Raw genomic sequence first — 14,522 nt, 5'->3', positions numbered from 1 at the left:
TCTCTCTCTTCCTATTGGTCGGAGTCCCGGCTGGAGGCGGGTCTTACGGTGAGTGGCAGCTGGCGGCGCGTGGCGCCGGGCCCCGGCGGTTGGTCGAACCCTGAGGCGCGGCGGCGGTGCGGGCTCCGGTCGCCCCTTCATCCACTGCCCGGCGGCGCCATGTCGGACTGGGTGTCCTACTACCGGAGCGAGGAGCCGGAGGAGGGAGAGGAGAACGAGGTGCAGGAGGACGGGGCTGAGGCGGTCGGTAAGGGCCCACCCTCACCCCCCACACTCCTCACGGAGGGAAGCCTGGGGCTCGCTGCCCTCAGGGGTTATCGGGCGTGGGGCGGCCGCTGCTTACGGTGTTCCCCTCCATTTGGCAGCGGACTACAAGTTCTCGGGTCGGGACAGCCTCATTTTCTTGGTCGATGCCTCCAAGGACATGTTTGAGTGCGACGGGGATGAGGTGACTCCCTTCGACATGACCATCCAGGTAAGGCTGCTCAGGGGGTCCCGGGGACCTTCCCGAACCCTCCGTGGGCGTAGCCACCGGGTTTTGGTCCTGCCGGGGTTACGGGGTTGAGGAATGCCCGTGAATGGGCTATCGTCTGATGGGCTGTGTCCAGAGTTCCCCGAGCGAAATGTTTATAGAACGGTGGTGGGTTTGAGGAGTGTTTATTTCCTCGATCTTGCTCGTAGAAAGGGAATGCTACCAAAAATAATTAATCTAAGGTGGTGTACTGAAAAAAATCTTCAGAAATGCAAGGTGCCAGATTCTCGTGGTGAAATTTAGCTGAAGATATTTGTTATGTATTTTCTGTTTTGCTTGAGTCTACTTGTATAAACTGCTAATTAGTAAAGACAAAACTTTTGCACCTCTGCTAAAACTCGTTTTCTTCTTGTTTTGACTTGTGTGCATTGGTCTTTTTTTCAGTGCATCCGGAATGTGTATACCAGCAAAATAATCAGTAGTGACATGGACCTGCTAAGTGTTGTGTTCTATGGTACAGAAAAGGACAAGAACTCAGCAGATTTCAAGCACATCTATGTTCTTCAGGAGCTGGACAATCCAGGTAAAATGATATGAAGGTCATGTAGGAAGATGGAGGAAGGAAATCTGTGGAGCAGCATTGTCAGTCACTGCTCTCTCTGAGAACGATAGCTCTCTCTGAGAGCCATCAGATAAAAAAAAAATCAGTTACTGAACTCTGGCACCATGGATTCCACCTGATGGAGAATATCACAGAATGGCTGAGGTTGGATGAGATTTTTGGAGGTTGTCTTGTCCAACCCTCCTGCTCAAGCAGGGTCAGCTAGAACAGGTTGTCCAATATGTTAGCCTGTTTGGGGTGTTCTGTCTCTTGTTTTCAGGATAAGTTTTGCAATTCTTGAATTTAGCTCTTCCATTTTCTTAGAAATTTGTAGAACTGGCTAGTATCTGCTTGGTAACAAGTGCCAGGTGCTGAGTTGGAAAAGGAAGTAGGAGGAGTGCAAAGATTGTATGCTAGTGGTGACAAATTCCTTGACAGCAGGGAGTCTTGTGGAGGGATTTCATCGACAGGCTTTTAATAGCAGCTTTGTCTCTGAGGAGGTTTGGTTTCATTTTCTTGACTAGGAGGTGCAGGTTTAATAAGACATGGGGTTCTTCTGAAAAAGCTGTGCCTTGTCCTAGTTTCAGAAGTAATTACAATAGGGACCTTACAAGATTCCCTTAGGTTCTTCTCCCTTTTCTGGCAGCAAGTGCCTTAGGTTTCTTGCATAACCTTTTTCCTCCTTTTTCACTCCTTCCCTGCTTGCCCTTTTCCATTTGGTTGTGGCAGTAGCTTTGCCATGCTGACAAAGACAGTGCAAGTGAAAGGCAGGCAGGTGTTGTTAAAAAGAAATTGTATTTTTGCTGCCCCTGGAGAGCACCATGCTCTGGACAAGCAATAAGTACTGTAGTTTGTAGTTTGTATAGTACATAATTATGAACACTTATGCTATTAATTAATAGCATAAGCATCTCAGCATCTGTCTCTGCATCTCAGACAGCTGACATGAAAATAGTAAATGAAAAGGAAAGTAAATTTCAGGTGAGATTTCAGAATTGCTATAGAATTTGAGTGCAGGACAAAGAAAGAAGCTCTGCAGAATGTACTGGATGAAAAACGAAAGCTTGTCTCCTTTTGTAGAGTTATGAGAGAAAACAGAATCTGCTGTGAGACAGGTGGGAAAAGGAGTTGTAGTTGGGCTGAAATAATTCACAGAGCTTTAAAGAGGCTTTCGACACCTTCCCTGAACATTGCTGTGCTCCACATGGTGATCTGTGGGCTGCATCTGCCCATAGGCATGCTCTATGGGACACGAGGAGCAAGGAAGCAGGAAGAATTCTTTACCTCCCCAAGGTGACCTGGAGATGCAGGGTGTATTTCAGGCTTCTCTCCCCTCTCTGGTGACAGAGAAATTTATTGCCTGCAATTGCTGCCTTTCCAGCTGAGCACTTGTCCTTTTAGTGTGGAGGGTTTTGATACTCTGATACCTGCCTGTTTCCCCCACCCAGCAGGACAAGTCCTGCAGGACAGAGCAGGGAATTTCATGTCCCCCTGGCCCTGACAGATGCTTTCAAGTGGTAACCAGCGTGTCGTATTGCCAACATCAGGCTATGCTGAGCAAGTTCCTCAGCCAGGGACTGAAGGGGCACAGAAGCGTTGGGGATGCTAATCATACCTCAGCAGCAAGGCAGCTTTGATGAATATTTAGAAGACTTTGTGGTGCTTCTTTCAGTACCTCTAATGCACATGAATGCTTTGGTCCCCCGCTTAGGTGCAAAGCGTGTTCTAGAGCTGGACCAATACAGAGGAGATGAAGGGCGAGCACTTTTCCGTGAGACCTTTGGCCACAGTGCTGACTATTCCCTGGGTGAAGCACTCTGGGCCTGCTCTAATCTCTTCAGTGATGTCCGAGTCAGGCTGAGCCACAAAAGGATCATGCTCTTCACCAACAAGGATGACCCTCATGCCAATGACTCTGCTAAAGCTAAGCTGGCCAGGACCAGAGCTGGTGATCTGAGAGACACAGGTCAGTATTTCCCCCCTTAATTTCAGGCAGGATAAAACAATTTATCCTTGTAACAGATGTTAACTGCATTGCAGGTTTGTGATAGAAAAACAATGTGAGGTTGTTGGAACTGATGTTTTCTGAATAAGAAATTTGGTATCTAAATTAGTAAATCTCTTGTACAATCTGGTCTCCAACAACTGACATTTTCTAGGGTCTATTTTTCTACCCTGACAGCATAAATAGAGGGCTTCAGAGGGCTGTGAAAAACAAGGTGTTTCATTGTTCCACCATTTTCCAGGAAGAGAATTAATACAAAAGGAAAATTACTTCAGTGGTGGCTCCATTTTGAATTAGCTGAAGAACAGCAACCTGATAGTGGGGACTAGAGAGCAAATGCTTCTTTAGCTCAACTTTGTTGATGAGGTAACTGTGGTTTTGGAGTTCAGCAGATGTGCTGAATCCAGAAGCTGTGAGGCTTCCTTAACGTCTTAGCCCTTATAACTGGGAAAGAGGAATTTCTGAAGTTATTTTCCACTAACCCCTAGTTAAGAGTCTGTTTTGTAGGAGCTTGTCAGAACTGTTTTATACACAATGTTGCCCAGATCCTCAATTAGTGAGGAAACATTTTCTGTGCTATGTTGTTTGAACTTAAGTTGAAGAATATCTTTTGCCTCTTCCCCTAGAAACTTTCATATATGCTGCAGATGACAAGTTGGAGCTTATTCTTGCTTAAATTGAGAAATCAGAGAGTGCTGATAAACATACCAACCAATGTAAGAAAAAAAACGTTTCTGTGATCCTCCTTCTATTTCTTACTTTGTTTCTAGGGATCATCTTGGACTTGATGCACTTGAAGAAGTCTGGAGGGTTTGATATCTCTCTGTTCTACAGGGATATCATAAACATAGCAGAGGATGAGGACATTGGGATCCAGCCTGAGGAGTCAGGGAAACTGGAACATCTCATGAAGAAAGTACGAGCAAAGGAGACAAAGAAGAGGACATTGGTCAGGTTTGTGCCTAGTTATGATATTTCGTTCAATAGAGTCACCTGATGTTATTTTTAGACTACATCTCACCTCCCTCTTCTGGAATGATTGATCTATAAAAGCATCAGTGCTTGCATTCCTCAATTCCTTAGTCCAAGATTAGTGTTTCTGCTGTAACTTCCAGGGATATTTGTCCTTGATGGATGAGAAGAGTAGAGAGTGAAGCTAGGCCTCCAGTTTTCCTTACATCTCCTGTATTGGGCTTGGCCAGAAATAATGATTCTTCATAAAGCAATGTAATTGCAAAGTAGAATACTCACAAAAAATCTAAAACATATAAAATGTTATATAATATTTGTAGTGAAAATATGATTGAAATGAGGCTTTTCTCACCATTCTCAGCATACAAATATATAATCTTGGTGTACAGGTAGATATTTTTGGCCTCTTATTAAATAGTTATATATGGCCAGTCTGTCTAGCCTCTTGGTTTGCACTCACACAGCCTTGATATTTCTCATCTACTGAAAGATTAGAGATACTTACAGAGAGATTAACAGGATCTTGACAAACCAGATAGTATTTTTGGAACCACATACTCTGTAATAGTTGGGTTTTTAAAATGAGTTCATAGCAGAGTGATGTGGAAGCACAGTAAGGGAATGAACTTTACAGCCTACTGGTTTTTAATTTATGTTTTTTAAAATTGCAGTCTGAGCTGTTGTCATTGGTGTTCTTGCTCCTGCTCACAGTTTTATTTTCCTCTTCTGGGAATGTTTCTCTAATTTTCTAATAATGGAGGATGAACAATCTTATACCAGTGATACCTTTTAGAGGAGATGAAAGATTACCTCAATTTTTAAATCCTTACTTCTGAATTTTCCTCTGGTTTCTTTTACATTGTGGTATATTTTCCCTTGATGAGGTTCTGTTGGAGAATTTTGCCTTCTGTGTGAGCAGCTGTGTGAATTCAGAGGTCACAATGCATTCAACACAAGTGAGGTGCCCAAATAAAACTTGTCCTGTGCTCTGGTTGAGCATAGCTGCCATTCTGAGTGAAAAAAAAAAAAAAAGTAGAATAAATATGGTAAATTAGTTGCGTTTAAATCACTTCTATGACCAGAAGCGACAGCACTGTAATGATGTTTTTATTCAAGTGAGATTATAACTCAAATAGTAGCGTGTTTCCTGAAATACATGTGATTTTTGGGGAAGGAGAAAGGACAAAAGGAGTTATCTGAGTAAATGACTTTCTTTGGAAAAAGTGAATTTTCAGAAGTCTGAAGTCTGTATCTTGTTTCTTTAACACAGGTTAAACCTGTATCTGAGCAAAGATTTGTCACTTTCTGTTGGCGTTTACAACCTTGTTCGAAAAGCTTACAAGCCCTATCCTGTAAAGCTGTATCGGGAAACTAATGAGCTGGTTAAAACAAAAACAAGGATGTTCAATGGAAAAACAGGCAGCTTGCTCCTGCCTAGTGACACAAAAAGGGCTCAGGTAACGTACTGATTATGTGCACATGTTCATTATGTGTCTGCCTCTCCCTGTCTCTGTGATGTGGAGGACTGATGCTGATTTTCTTGCTGCTTTCAATTCTATTTCTCATTCAAGGTCAGATGGGAGAAACATTCACATCAGTGCTCCCCTGGGGATAGCCTGGTCACTATGTTAGCTATGCAGAGTGAGAGTGGGTTGTTTCTCTGGCATCACTGTCAAGGGAAGGCATAGCCAGAGGTGGCAGTGTGCTCAGGAGCACAGGGCATTTCTTTCTGTTAGGGCAGAGGCAGGTTATCAGAGCCTGACCTTATGGGCCTTCTGCTGTCACTGCTGGTGTTGATTCATTAGGTACAGACTTTGTCTTTCTTATTAAATGTACAAGTATAAATCAGAGGGTAGACGGTATGTATGTTGGAGCTCTTTTCCAAACAGCATAAACAAAAAGGGCTATTACCTTTTTTTGCTGTTGTTTCTTTCTTTGCTTTGCCTTCCTCCTTGATAATTTGGCTGATGTAGATTGAATGTCACGTTCTGTTCAGGCACAGCCTTATTCCAAAGCAGGATATGCATGTGCTAGGTTTATTGTCACTTTAGGTGTCCTTCCCCAATATCGTCTTGAAGTTGTTATGATTAAATATTAAATTTATTTTACCGGACACAAGATAAACAGAAAGATGTTTATTAAAATAAAGCACACAAGATAAACAGAAAGATTAACATTAAGCTCTGATGTTTAACTTCATCAGCTGGACTGCAATATGTTTTCATTTTTATGATGTATGAGTGGTGCTTCAGAAGTGTTGTTTTGGTCACTGTTTCTGCCAGGAGTAGGTAGCTGATAGACATCTGAAATGAGTATAGAATTGGACAGAAACTCTGAAAATGTCTGGTCCAGCCCAGAGTGAAATCTGCAAAACCAGATGAGGTTGCTCAGGGTTTGTTTGGGATGGCTCTGAAGATGAGATGGGACAGCCTCTCTGTGCCAAGGCTTAACCATTGTCTTTGGGAATTTTCCAATGTCTTTGGGAACCATTGTCCTGGTGGAACTTCCCTTGATATAATGGTCACAGACTGTGACTTGCCACTAATGATGATGAGAGTTTCCCCTGCCTTGTCTATAATCCTCTTTTCAATAGTGGAAGACAGAAATTGTATCCTCTTCCTGACACCACCCCCACCCCATACCCCAGCATTTGCTTTTTCATGCTGGCAGCTCTACTGTCTGCTCTTTCTTCCCTGGTTTAGACATATGGAAACCGCCAGATTGTGCTGGAGAAGGAGGAAACAGAAGAAATAAAACAATTTGACTCTCCGGGCTTGTTCTTGATTGGCTTCAAACCACTTTCAATGCTAAAACATCACCACCATATCAAGCCCTCCCAGTTCATCTATCCTGAGGAATCCATAGTAAGTGGTAAGTAATGATGGAAAGAGAAGATTCACCACCTTATTTTAGGATGTAGTGTGTTTGAGTGGGGATTATAGAGTGTAAAAGGTTTGTCTAACTTTAAAACTTTCTAATGTTAAGAAGTATAGAATTAACTGCCCCTCTCAGGTGCAGTTAATAATTGTTTTCTTCAATAGCAGAAGAGCCTTTTTGGCTTCATGTTTCATCCGTCATGAAAGGATCTAATGGAACTGTGCAGATGTTGTCTTGGTTTTGTCATTCATGACAGTGAAGGATCCTAGTACCTGACAAGAAGACAAAGGTGGTTAAAAAAGACAAAAACAAATTAAAAAGCAAACCCCAAACCAGTGAAGATAATTGTTTTTAAGTCCATATCATCTAGAAGTGGAAACACAATACTCAGGAAGTAAGGTTGAATTAACAACACTTTACAGGTTTTTAAAGGGAGAAGGGGACAATGTTTAGGACTGCTTTTTATCTCCTTGTTATGTGTACATGTAAGTGTACTTCTCTAGAAATACAGAATTAATTCATCCTAAGCTGCAGTAGTAAAGAAGAAACTCCAGCTCCTCAATCCAGTGGATGAAGGCAGCTGAGTTATGACCAGATGCTTTGTAGTGTCTGACTAAAGAAGAACCTTTACACTAGATTCTCCATCTTAGCAGTTTTCTGAATCACTTTATTTATGTCAGTCTTTCCCTGACCACCGTACCAGGTAAAATACGAAGCAAAAGTGTGCCTTAAAAGGAATATTGCAATCTGAAGCCTTAGTGTGTTAATTCTTCAAAAGTTCCAGTGGTATGTGCTACTGCGATGTCCCACCTGACCAGAAAGAGGCCTTGTGGATACCTGTTTCCAGTGTTCACCTGTATTTCATTTCCCAGATGCTAGTGATTTAGTTTCTTTGACCAGAAATCTTACTCCTCTGGTCAGGAGAGACCCTAACATTGTCATTTTTGTGGGCTCCCCTTCCAGAAGTTGTTTTTTGTCTCTGGAATATTCCAGGCATCTCAAAAAAAGTCTCAAGTATTGAAACTGTAATATCTAGGCTTACAATCCTGAACAAAAGAGCTAAGCTGTGAATCTGACCAATACAGTTTTGACTTTACAGGGAGTACAACTCTCTTTAATGCCTTACTGATGAAATGCTTAGAGAAGGAGGTAATGGCACTGTGCAGATACACCGCCCGCCGCAACGCTCCCCCATACTTCGTGGCCCTGGTTCCCCAGGAGGAAGAGGTGGATGAGGAGAAAATGCAGATAGCCCCTCCAGGTATGGGTAGAGATGCTGCCTTTCCCTGCGTGACTAGATGCAGTCAGCATAATAGCCTTCTCTGTTGTGTAAAAATATTCTTGCTCCTGCTCCCCTTCAAACTAGGGAGAGTGCTTTCCACCATCCTTTTTTCTTCAGTTTTGTCATTGTAAGCATCTGATGTTGAATCTGTTTTTAAAGCTCCAGTTGCACTGGAGCTTGCTTGGGTGTAACATGAGCACAGTGTTTTCCTGCCTCCTCACATTTTTCAGCAGATTCAAGTAAGTGACCTAAAAATTAAAGGCCTTTTTTCTGTTTTCCATTCTCAATAGAATGGCTTTTCTTAAATTTTATTGTATCCCTGGATACATTTTGAACCCTGAAACAAATAACCTCACACACTGAGCATCACACCGGAGCAGCTGAGTGGGAAATGATCAGGGAGCAAAAGCAGACTCTTGCTCTTTTCCATTTTCTTAGCTCTTTACTTGCAAAATCCTCTTCTGGGAAGGATGTAAAGTAGGAGAATCAACACTGCTTGTGTACAATGTAAAGCATTTCACTAATAAAACGTGGGCATTAATGTAATTTTCAAACAAGCCATATTCAAACTTGTGTCCCTGTGTGAGGTGGGGAAGGTGCACAAGTTGATCTCCTGTATAAAAAGCAGGCAACAAGTTTCCAGCTCTTATTTATGCATTTAGTTTGAATCCCTTTTCAAAAGCCATTTGTGATGTTAATTATAATTGAGATGGGGATTGAGTTGTCACACTGAAGGCACTAGGAGGAGGTGTTAGAGATTGCTGTTGTTTACAGCAATATAATAGCTAATTTTGGGAGTCTTCAGACCTAGCTAATAAGCACCTTGGTCTTTCCTGTCAATTACTGGTTTGAGGTGATAGTTCTACATGACTGTTCTTTCCTTTCTCTCCTGTGTAGGTTTCCACATCATTTTTCTACCATATGCAGATGACAAACGGAACATTGATTTTACAGAAAAGGTACCAGCCAGTCGAGAGCAAGTGAACAAAATGAAGGAAATAATTAAAAAACTCCAATTCAAATACAGGTACATGGACATGAAAGAAACTGTGTGTGTGCTGGTGGGTGGCACGGGGGCTTGCTCTGTTGCTTGTGTTTTAAGCTGTGGTGTCCACAAGATTGGGTTTTGATACATTTTGATAGAAGTTGCTTCCTTTTGCGGTAGCTTTGTCCAAAATTCATTCTTAATTATTCTGAATACCTGAGCACCACGTGCAGCATGTAGCACATTCTGGAGTTCTTTATAGAATTGCTCTTTTTCTCTGGGCTGTTGTAATTTGTTGCAGAGGTATCACATTTTATTGTGGTTCTGCCAATCTCTTGCAGATCAGACTTGGATTTTTTAAATTAGAGCACTTTAGAGAGAGTAGTTAGGCCTTTTTGATTAAGGAGAGGATACATTTTATGAAGTGCTTTTATAGGACATTTGGGTACGTGGAAAGTAGCATAACTGCTATTAAATTAGAATGCCACTATGTCCATTTGTCTTGCAAGCTTTCTAGTGTGGTTGATGCACAGGGGGATAACAATTCAACAGGTAAATTGAAAAGAGGGAAAGCATTTCTTCTGGTGAGATGAATTGTTTTGTGGGAAAGAGGGAAGCCTTACTTTGAAACAGATTGGTGGCAGATCATAAGTGTCTCATCTCTCTTCTTGGCAGGCCTGACAGCTTTGAGAACCCAGTCTTGCAGCAGCACTTCAGGAATCTAGAGGCTTTGGCACTGGATATGTTGGAACCAGAACAAGCTGAGGATCTTACAAGTGAGACTTATTGGTGGGTGTGAAGGGAGGTGGGGTAGAGGGTTCTTGAGATGTGCTACTACAAAACTAAGTGTCTTTTAAAATATATTTCAGTTATGTGCAGTTCCAAGATTTAGAATTATAGATGCATCTGTTCTAAAATACTGAAACCTTGCTTTCTTATGCTGTCATTTTTAAGACAGAGGAAAAATTGACCACTTAACCTTTCAAATTTTAAATTGAATCACCTTTTTGCTATGGTGACAAATGTTTTCTCTGAAGTTCCTCTCTTCAAGAGTCTAGTTAATAGCTCATTGTGATAAATGGGCAGAACTGCTTAAATAATCATTCTGCTAGGAGACAGCAGTGCCACCTTGTGGCTGTCAAGAGTTTAAAAGAGTATTTTATCAAAGAATAGAAACCTACTCCTGAAGGGTAAGCTCCTTTTATTAAAAATTAAATTGTATTCCAGGAACAGTGTTAGAGTGCTATTTGTCTCATTTAAGTGATACCAAACAAATAATCTATGTCGCTACACTAGATGTAATACAAATACAGGGTGGAAATGAGCTGTTCTGCCTCAAAACCACTCACAACCTTAGATAGTACCCTTTAAGTGTCTGAGGTGTGACCTGAGTAACAGTGCAACCAGGTAGATATTCTATATCAGCTCCACCACGCCAGTTTTGTCCTGTGTGTCACAGAATCACAGAATCGTCCTGGTTGGAAAGGACCTCTGGGATGACAGAGTCCAACCATACACAGGTGCCACTACATCTGTGTAACACAAGCTCTTAATATTACCAGGGGCTGCACATTTCTAATTTCTGAGGATCACAACACAGGTCTTTGCATCTTGTACACTTGGGCAACACTTGTGTGCTAGTTATACAGTTACTACAAAAGCAGAGTTGTAGCTGGTGATGACCTCATTCAGACTTACCTGTGATGGCTCTGTTTCTGAGAGGAGAAATCTTTCTCTTTTGCCAGTGCCTAAGGCTGAAGAGATGAACCGCAGGCTGGGCAGCCTGGTGGAGGAGTTTAAGGAGCTGGTTTATCCTCCTGACTACAATCCTGATGGGATTTTCGCTGTAAAGCGAAAACAAGGTCAGTAAACAGTGCAGACATGCAACATGATGTCTGTGCACTTTGTGTAGAGGCTTCTGCATTTTCAGTTTTCCTCATAGTTCAAAGAAGCTGCTTGTGCAATAACTCTACTCATCTACACAACAAATTGGACTTATATCCACTGGAGATTCTTAGACAGTTGAGGATATTGTAGTATCCAATTAGAAAACTGCTCTAATAAGAAACTCCCGGTGAAAAAACAGGTAAGTATAGCTATATTACACTGTAGGTAAGTTACTGCAATATTTATTACTGGTTTTATAATTATTAATAATTTTGGGGGTTTACAATAGAGTAGTAAAATGGTTAATGATTTTAGTTTGTGTTCTTGGTGAGGAAGCACACTATTATGCATGGGCTGTTTAGCAAGTACAAGATAGTCATCTTTAGGGCTAAATGTCTTAGTATTGCTGCAGTAAATATGAAGTTTGGGAGACCATGAAACTGTGTATGTGTAAGAAATATAGACATCTTTCTATTAAGGAACTTTTTTTGCATCTTGATGATTAAAATGTATCTTTCTAGATTCTGATGGTCAAAGTGAGAAGAAGCCCAAGATAGAAATCTCAAAAGATGAGCTGCAGAGTCATGTGCTGAATGGTACTCTAGGCAAGCTCACTGTCCCTGTTCTGAAGGACGCATGCAAGCTTTATGGTTTGAAGAGTGGGGGGAAGAAGCAGGAGCTGATGGATGCCCTTACTGAATACTTCAGTGAACACTAGGCAGGAGCAAAAGGCTCTGGTTGACTTCCATCTCTGTGAAGTTTTTGTTGTTTCATGCCTGTGCTGTGTCTGTCAATCTTGCAGTGGAGGAGAAGGCAACAAAATGATGCTGAATCCATCAGTGAAGAAACTTTTTATTCTTAGTTGTGTAATCTCTGTAAAGTTGGATTCTCTTCACTATAGCCAAAGGCAGAACTAAATTCCCTGCTAACTCAGGTCACACACTGGAAGTAAACACAGTTGTGCCTTCCTGGTTTCTTAATAAAAGTTACTTTGGACTTTACAACATGGGCTGTACCATCTTTGCATCATGAAGACAGCAAAACCCACTTCAGTGTGAGTGAGAAAACAATGATCTGTGTTAGTAGTAATAAATTAAAGCAGCATGTCAAGTCTGCGTGCTTGCAGGGGGTCTAAATGTGGCGTATGGCTCTCCTACTCCAAAATTCAGTCAGTATCAGTGCTTGTAATCAAGCAGGATTCTTTTTCACCACCAGAATTATGAAGATTAGTACTAGATCAAAAAGAAAAAAATCATTACTGAGAAGCAGTAGCCAGTCCTTTTGACAACAAGCCCAAAAAGCTGCACATCTAGGTCTTAATTTTTTAAATGATAATATACAATTTGGGGGTTTTGGTTTGTTTTGGGGGAGGCGAAGGGGAGCTGGTTTGTTTGTTTAAAAAAAATAAAAAATTCATGCTACCTGGAAGGCAGCAAGCATTGTCCTGAGGTAAATTACTGAGTTGGCATTGAGGTTTTCTACCTCTGTGGCAAGGATAAGTATGAGACAGACTTGTGCAGGCTTCTGTACTCAAATCTGTGCTTTAAAAAAACCCCAGCAAGTTGTAGAAAGCACCCCTTGTTGCTTACAGGTTTTGGGGCTGTGTTTTGTTTTTAAACTATTAGGCCAGGCATGCTGCACTTGCCTTGCAGTGCAAGACAAGGGTTCCTGGTTTTGGCACAGAAACTATTGGGCAACTTTCTGAAGAACCATTTGGTACATGAAGGGTGTGCCCATGCTGTAGTGTAGCACGGGTATCAGAGCCAGCTGTGAATTGGCACTGTGACCACCATACCTGTGCCAGGACCTCCACAGCTCTGCAGTACTGAAGCTGCATTGTCTATAATTTTTTCAATCAGCATTAAAAAGATTTATCTAAGCAATCAATTTATTTTGCCCCTTGTCAAAGAAGTTACTGTAAAAACTTAGCAAGATTTTTATTGAACACAATAAAATTTTGAAACTATCCCTTCTTTGATTCTGTGAACTTTCATTCCTCAAATGCCCTTGTTAACCTAGGTCTTGGCTTGCTAACCCCTAGGCACAGTATGTTCTGGGCTTTGGATGATAATGGCACGTTTTGTATAGGTAATTAGATCTTCCTCCTGGCTTTTTTTTTTTTTAAGCAGGATATTACATTAAGAGGAATTTAACAGGGATGATGATGGAAGGCTTCAGAGCAGAAAACTTAGACAGTTCTGCTTGCTCAAGAATCCTTTATTTCTGCTCCTTCTGTTCATTCTCACATCAGCTGTTGGTTTAAACACAACTAGCCCAACAGTCAGCATCAGTAGAAGGGTACAGAAGTATTTCTAAGCTTCATACAAATGAAAGGACTCAGACTTTGTGAGGCTCACCTCAGCAAGGGTATTGGTTATAAGGCATTTACAAAAATAGACATGATTTGTCTTCAGTATTTTGGGTACTGATTTTATTTATTTGTGAGGTATTTACTAATGGTATAAAGTTAGTGCCCTGTGGAAACATCAGAAGATAACTTTCTGCTGTTGTATCTATTTGTCTCTCTATGTTAGCTTTATTTTGTCATCCTGCAATAGAAGACAGTGTGGGAGAACACAGCAACTGGATGCTGCATATTGAGCAGCATCTGTTGAAACAGGATGTGATGGCAGAGGAATGCTTAGCTACTAACAAGTTATAAAACTGTCAAGAATCAAATAGACTAAATTGCCTACAAGAAAGCTGGGGTAGGGCTTTTTACATGGGTGTGGAGTGAGAGGACAAGGGGAAATGTTTTAAAACTTGAAGAGTGGAGAATTAGGGTAGATACGAGGAAGAAATTCTTTCCTGTGAGGTTGGTGAGACACTGGCACAGGCTGCCTGGGGAAGCTGTAGCTGCCCCCTCCCTGGAAGTGTTCCAGGCCAGGTTGGATGGGGTCTTGAGCAACCTGGTATGGTGGGAGGTGTCCCTGCCCATGCAGGGGGGTTGGAACTGGATGGTCTGTAAGGTCCCCTCCAACCCAAACCATTCTATGATTCTGATCGTGATTTATTACCCAGCTGCGTGTGGAGTAGAAAAGTAACTGTGAAAGAAGAGCAGGGTCATAGATAAAAGGTTGCCTGTCTGTGTGGAAGGCAGCAGAACACTGCTGGAGTGGATGGATGTGACTGAGAACAGTCACTGGTACGTTTGGTGTACGCTTGCATATAGACAGATAAGAACATGAAACACCTGGGATAAACAAAGGGGGACAGATAGGTTTTAAAATGGACAGCTGTAATAGAATAAAGGAGGATGGGTTGATCCCTTTGCTGCTTTACTTCTCAGTCTTTTCTTTATTGCTGTATCTGGACCAGAGTTGCAGGGAGACAGCCACAAGTGGTGACCCTGATGGAGGAATGGTGAGCAGCCCAACAGAGTGGGAAGTCCAGACAAATTTAGTTCATGCTGTGGTTTAGGCACAGGGAAAACAAAAAAGG

At 41.8% G+C, this 14,522-nt stretch overlaps 1 protein-coding gene across 1 annotated transcript; it reads left to right on the top strand.

The window, feature by feature from the left end:
* The first annotated feature begins 80 nt into the window (after nucleotides 1-80).
* On the top strand, nucleotides 81-13,047 carry XRCC6 (X-ray repair cross complementing 6). The gene is made up of 12 exons (XM_008497233.2): nucleotides 81-247; nucleotides 366-475; nucleotides 917-1,055; nucleotides 2,785-3,039; nucleotides 3,849-4,032; nucleotides 5,321-5,507; nucleotides 6,753-6,921; nucleotides 8,027-8,188; nucleotides 9,107-9,236; nucleotides 9,870-9,970; nucleotides 10,940-11,056; nucleotides 11,603-13,047. The coding sequence occupies exons 1-12, from the start codon at nucleotides 160-162 to the stop codon at nucleotides 11,797-11,799; spliced, it is 1,839 nt and encodes a 612-aa protein (XP_008495455.1). The 5' UTR covers nucleotides 81-159; the 3' UTR covers nucleotides 11,800-13,047.
* Nucleotides 13,048-14,522: the final 1,475 nt, after the last annotated feature.

The sequence above is a fragment of the Calypte anna genome, chromosome 1 (assembly GCF_003957555.1).
Source record: "Calypte anna isolate BGI_N300 chromosome 1, bCalAnn1_v1.p, whole genome shotgun sequence".
Taxonomy (NCBI): Eukaryota; Metazoa; Chordata; class Aves; order Apodiformes; family Trochilidae; genus Calypte; species Calypte anna.
The sequence above is the reverse complement of the archived record's forward strand: the minus strand, read 5'-3'. Positions and strand labels throughout refer to the sequence as shown.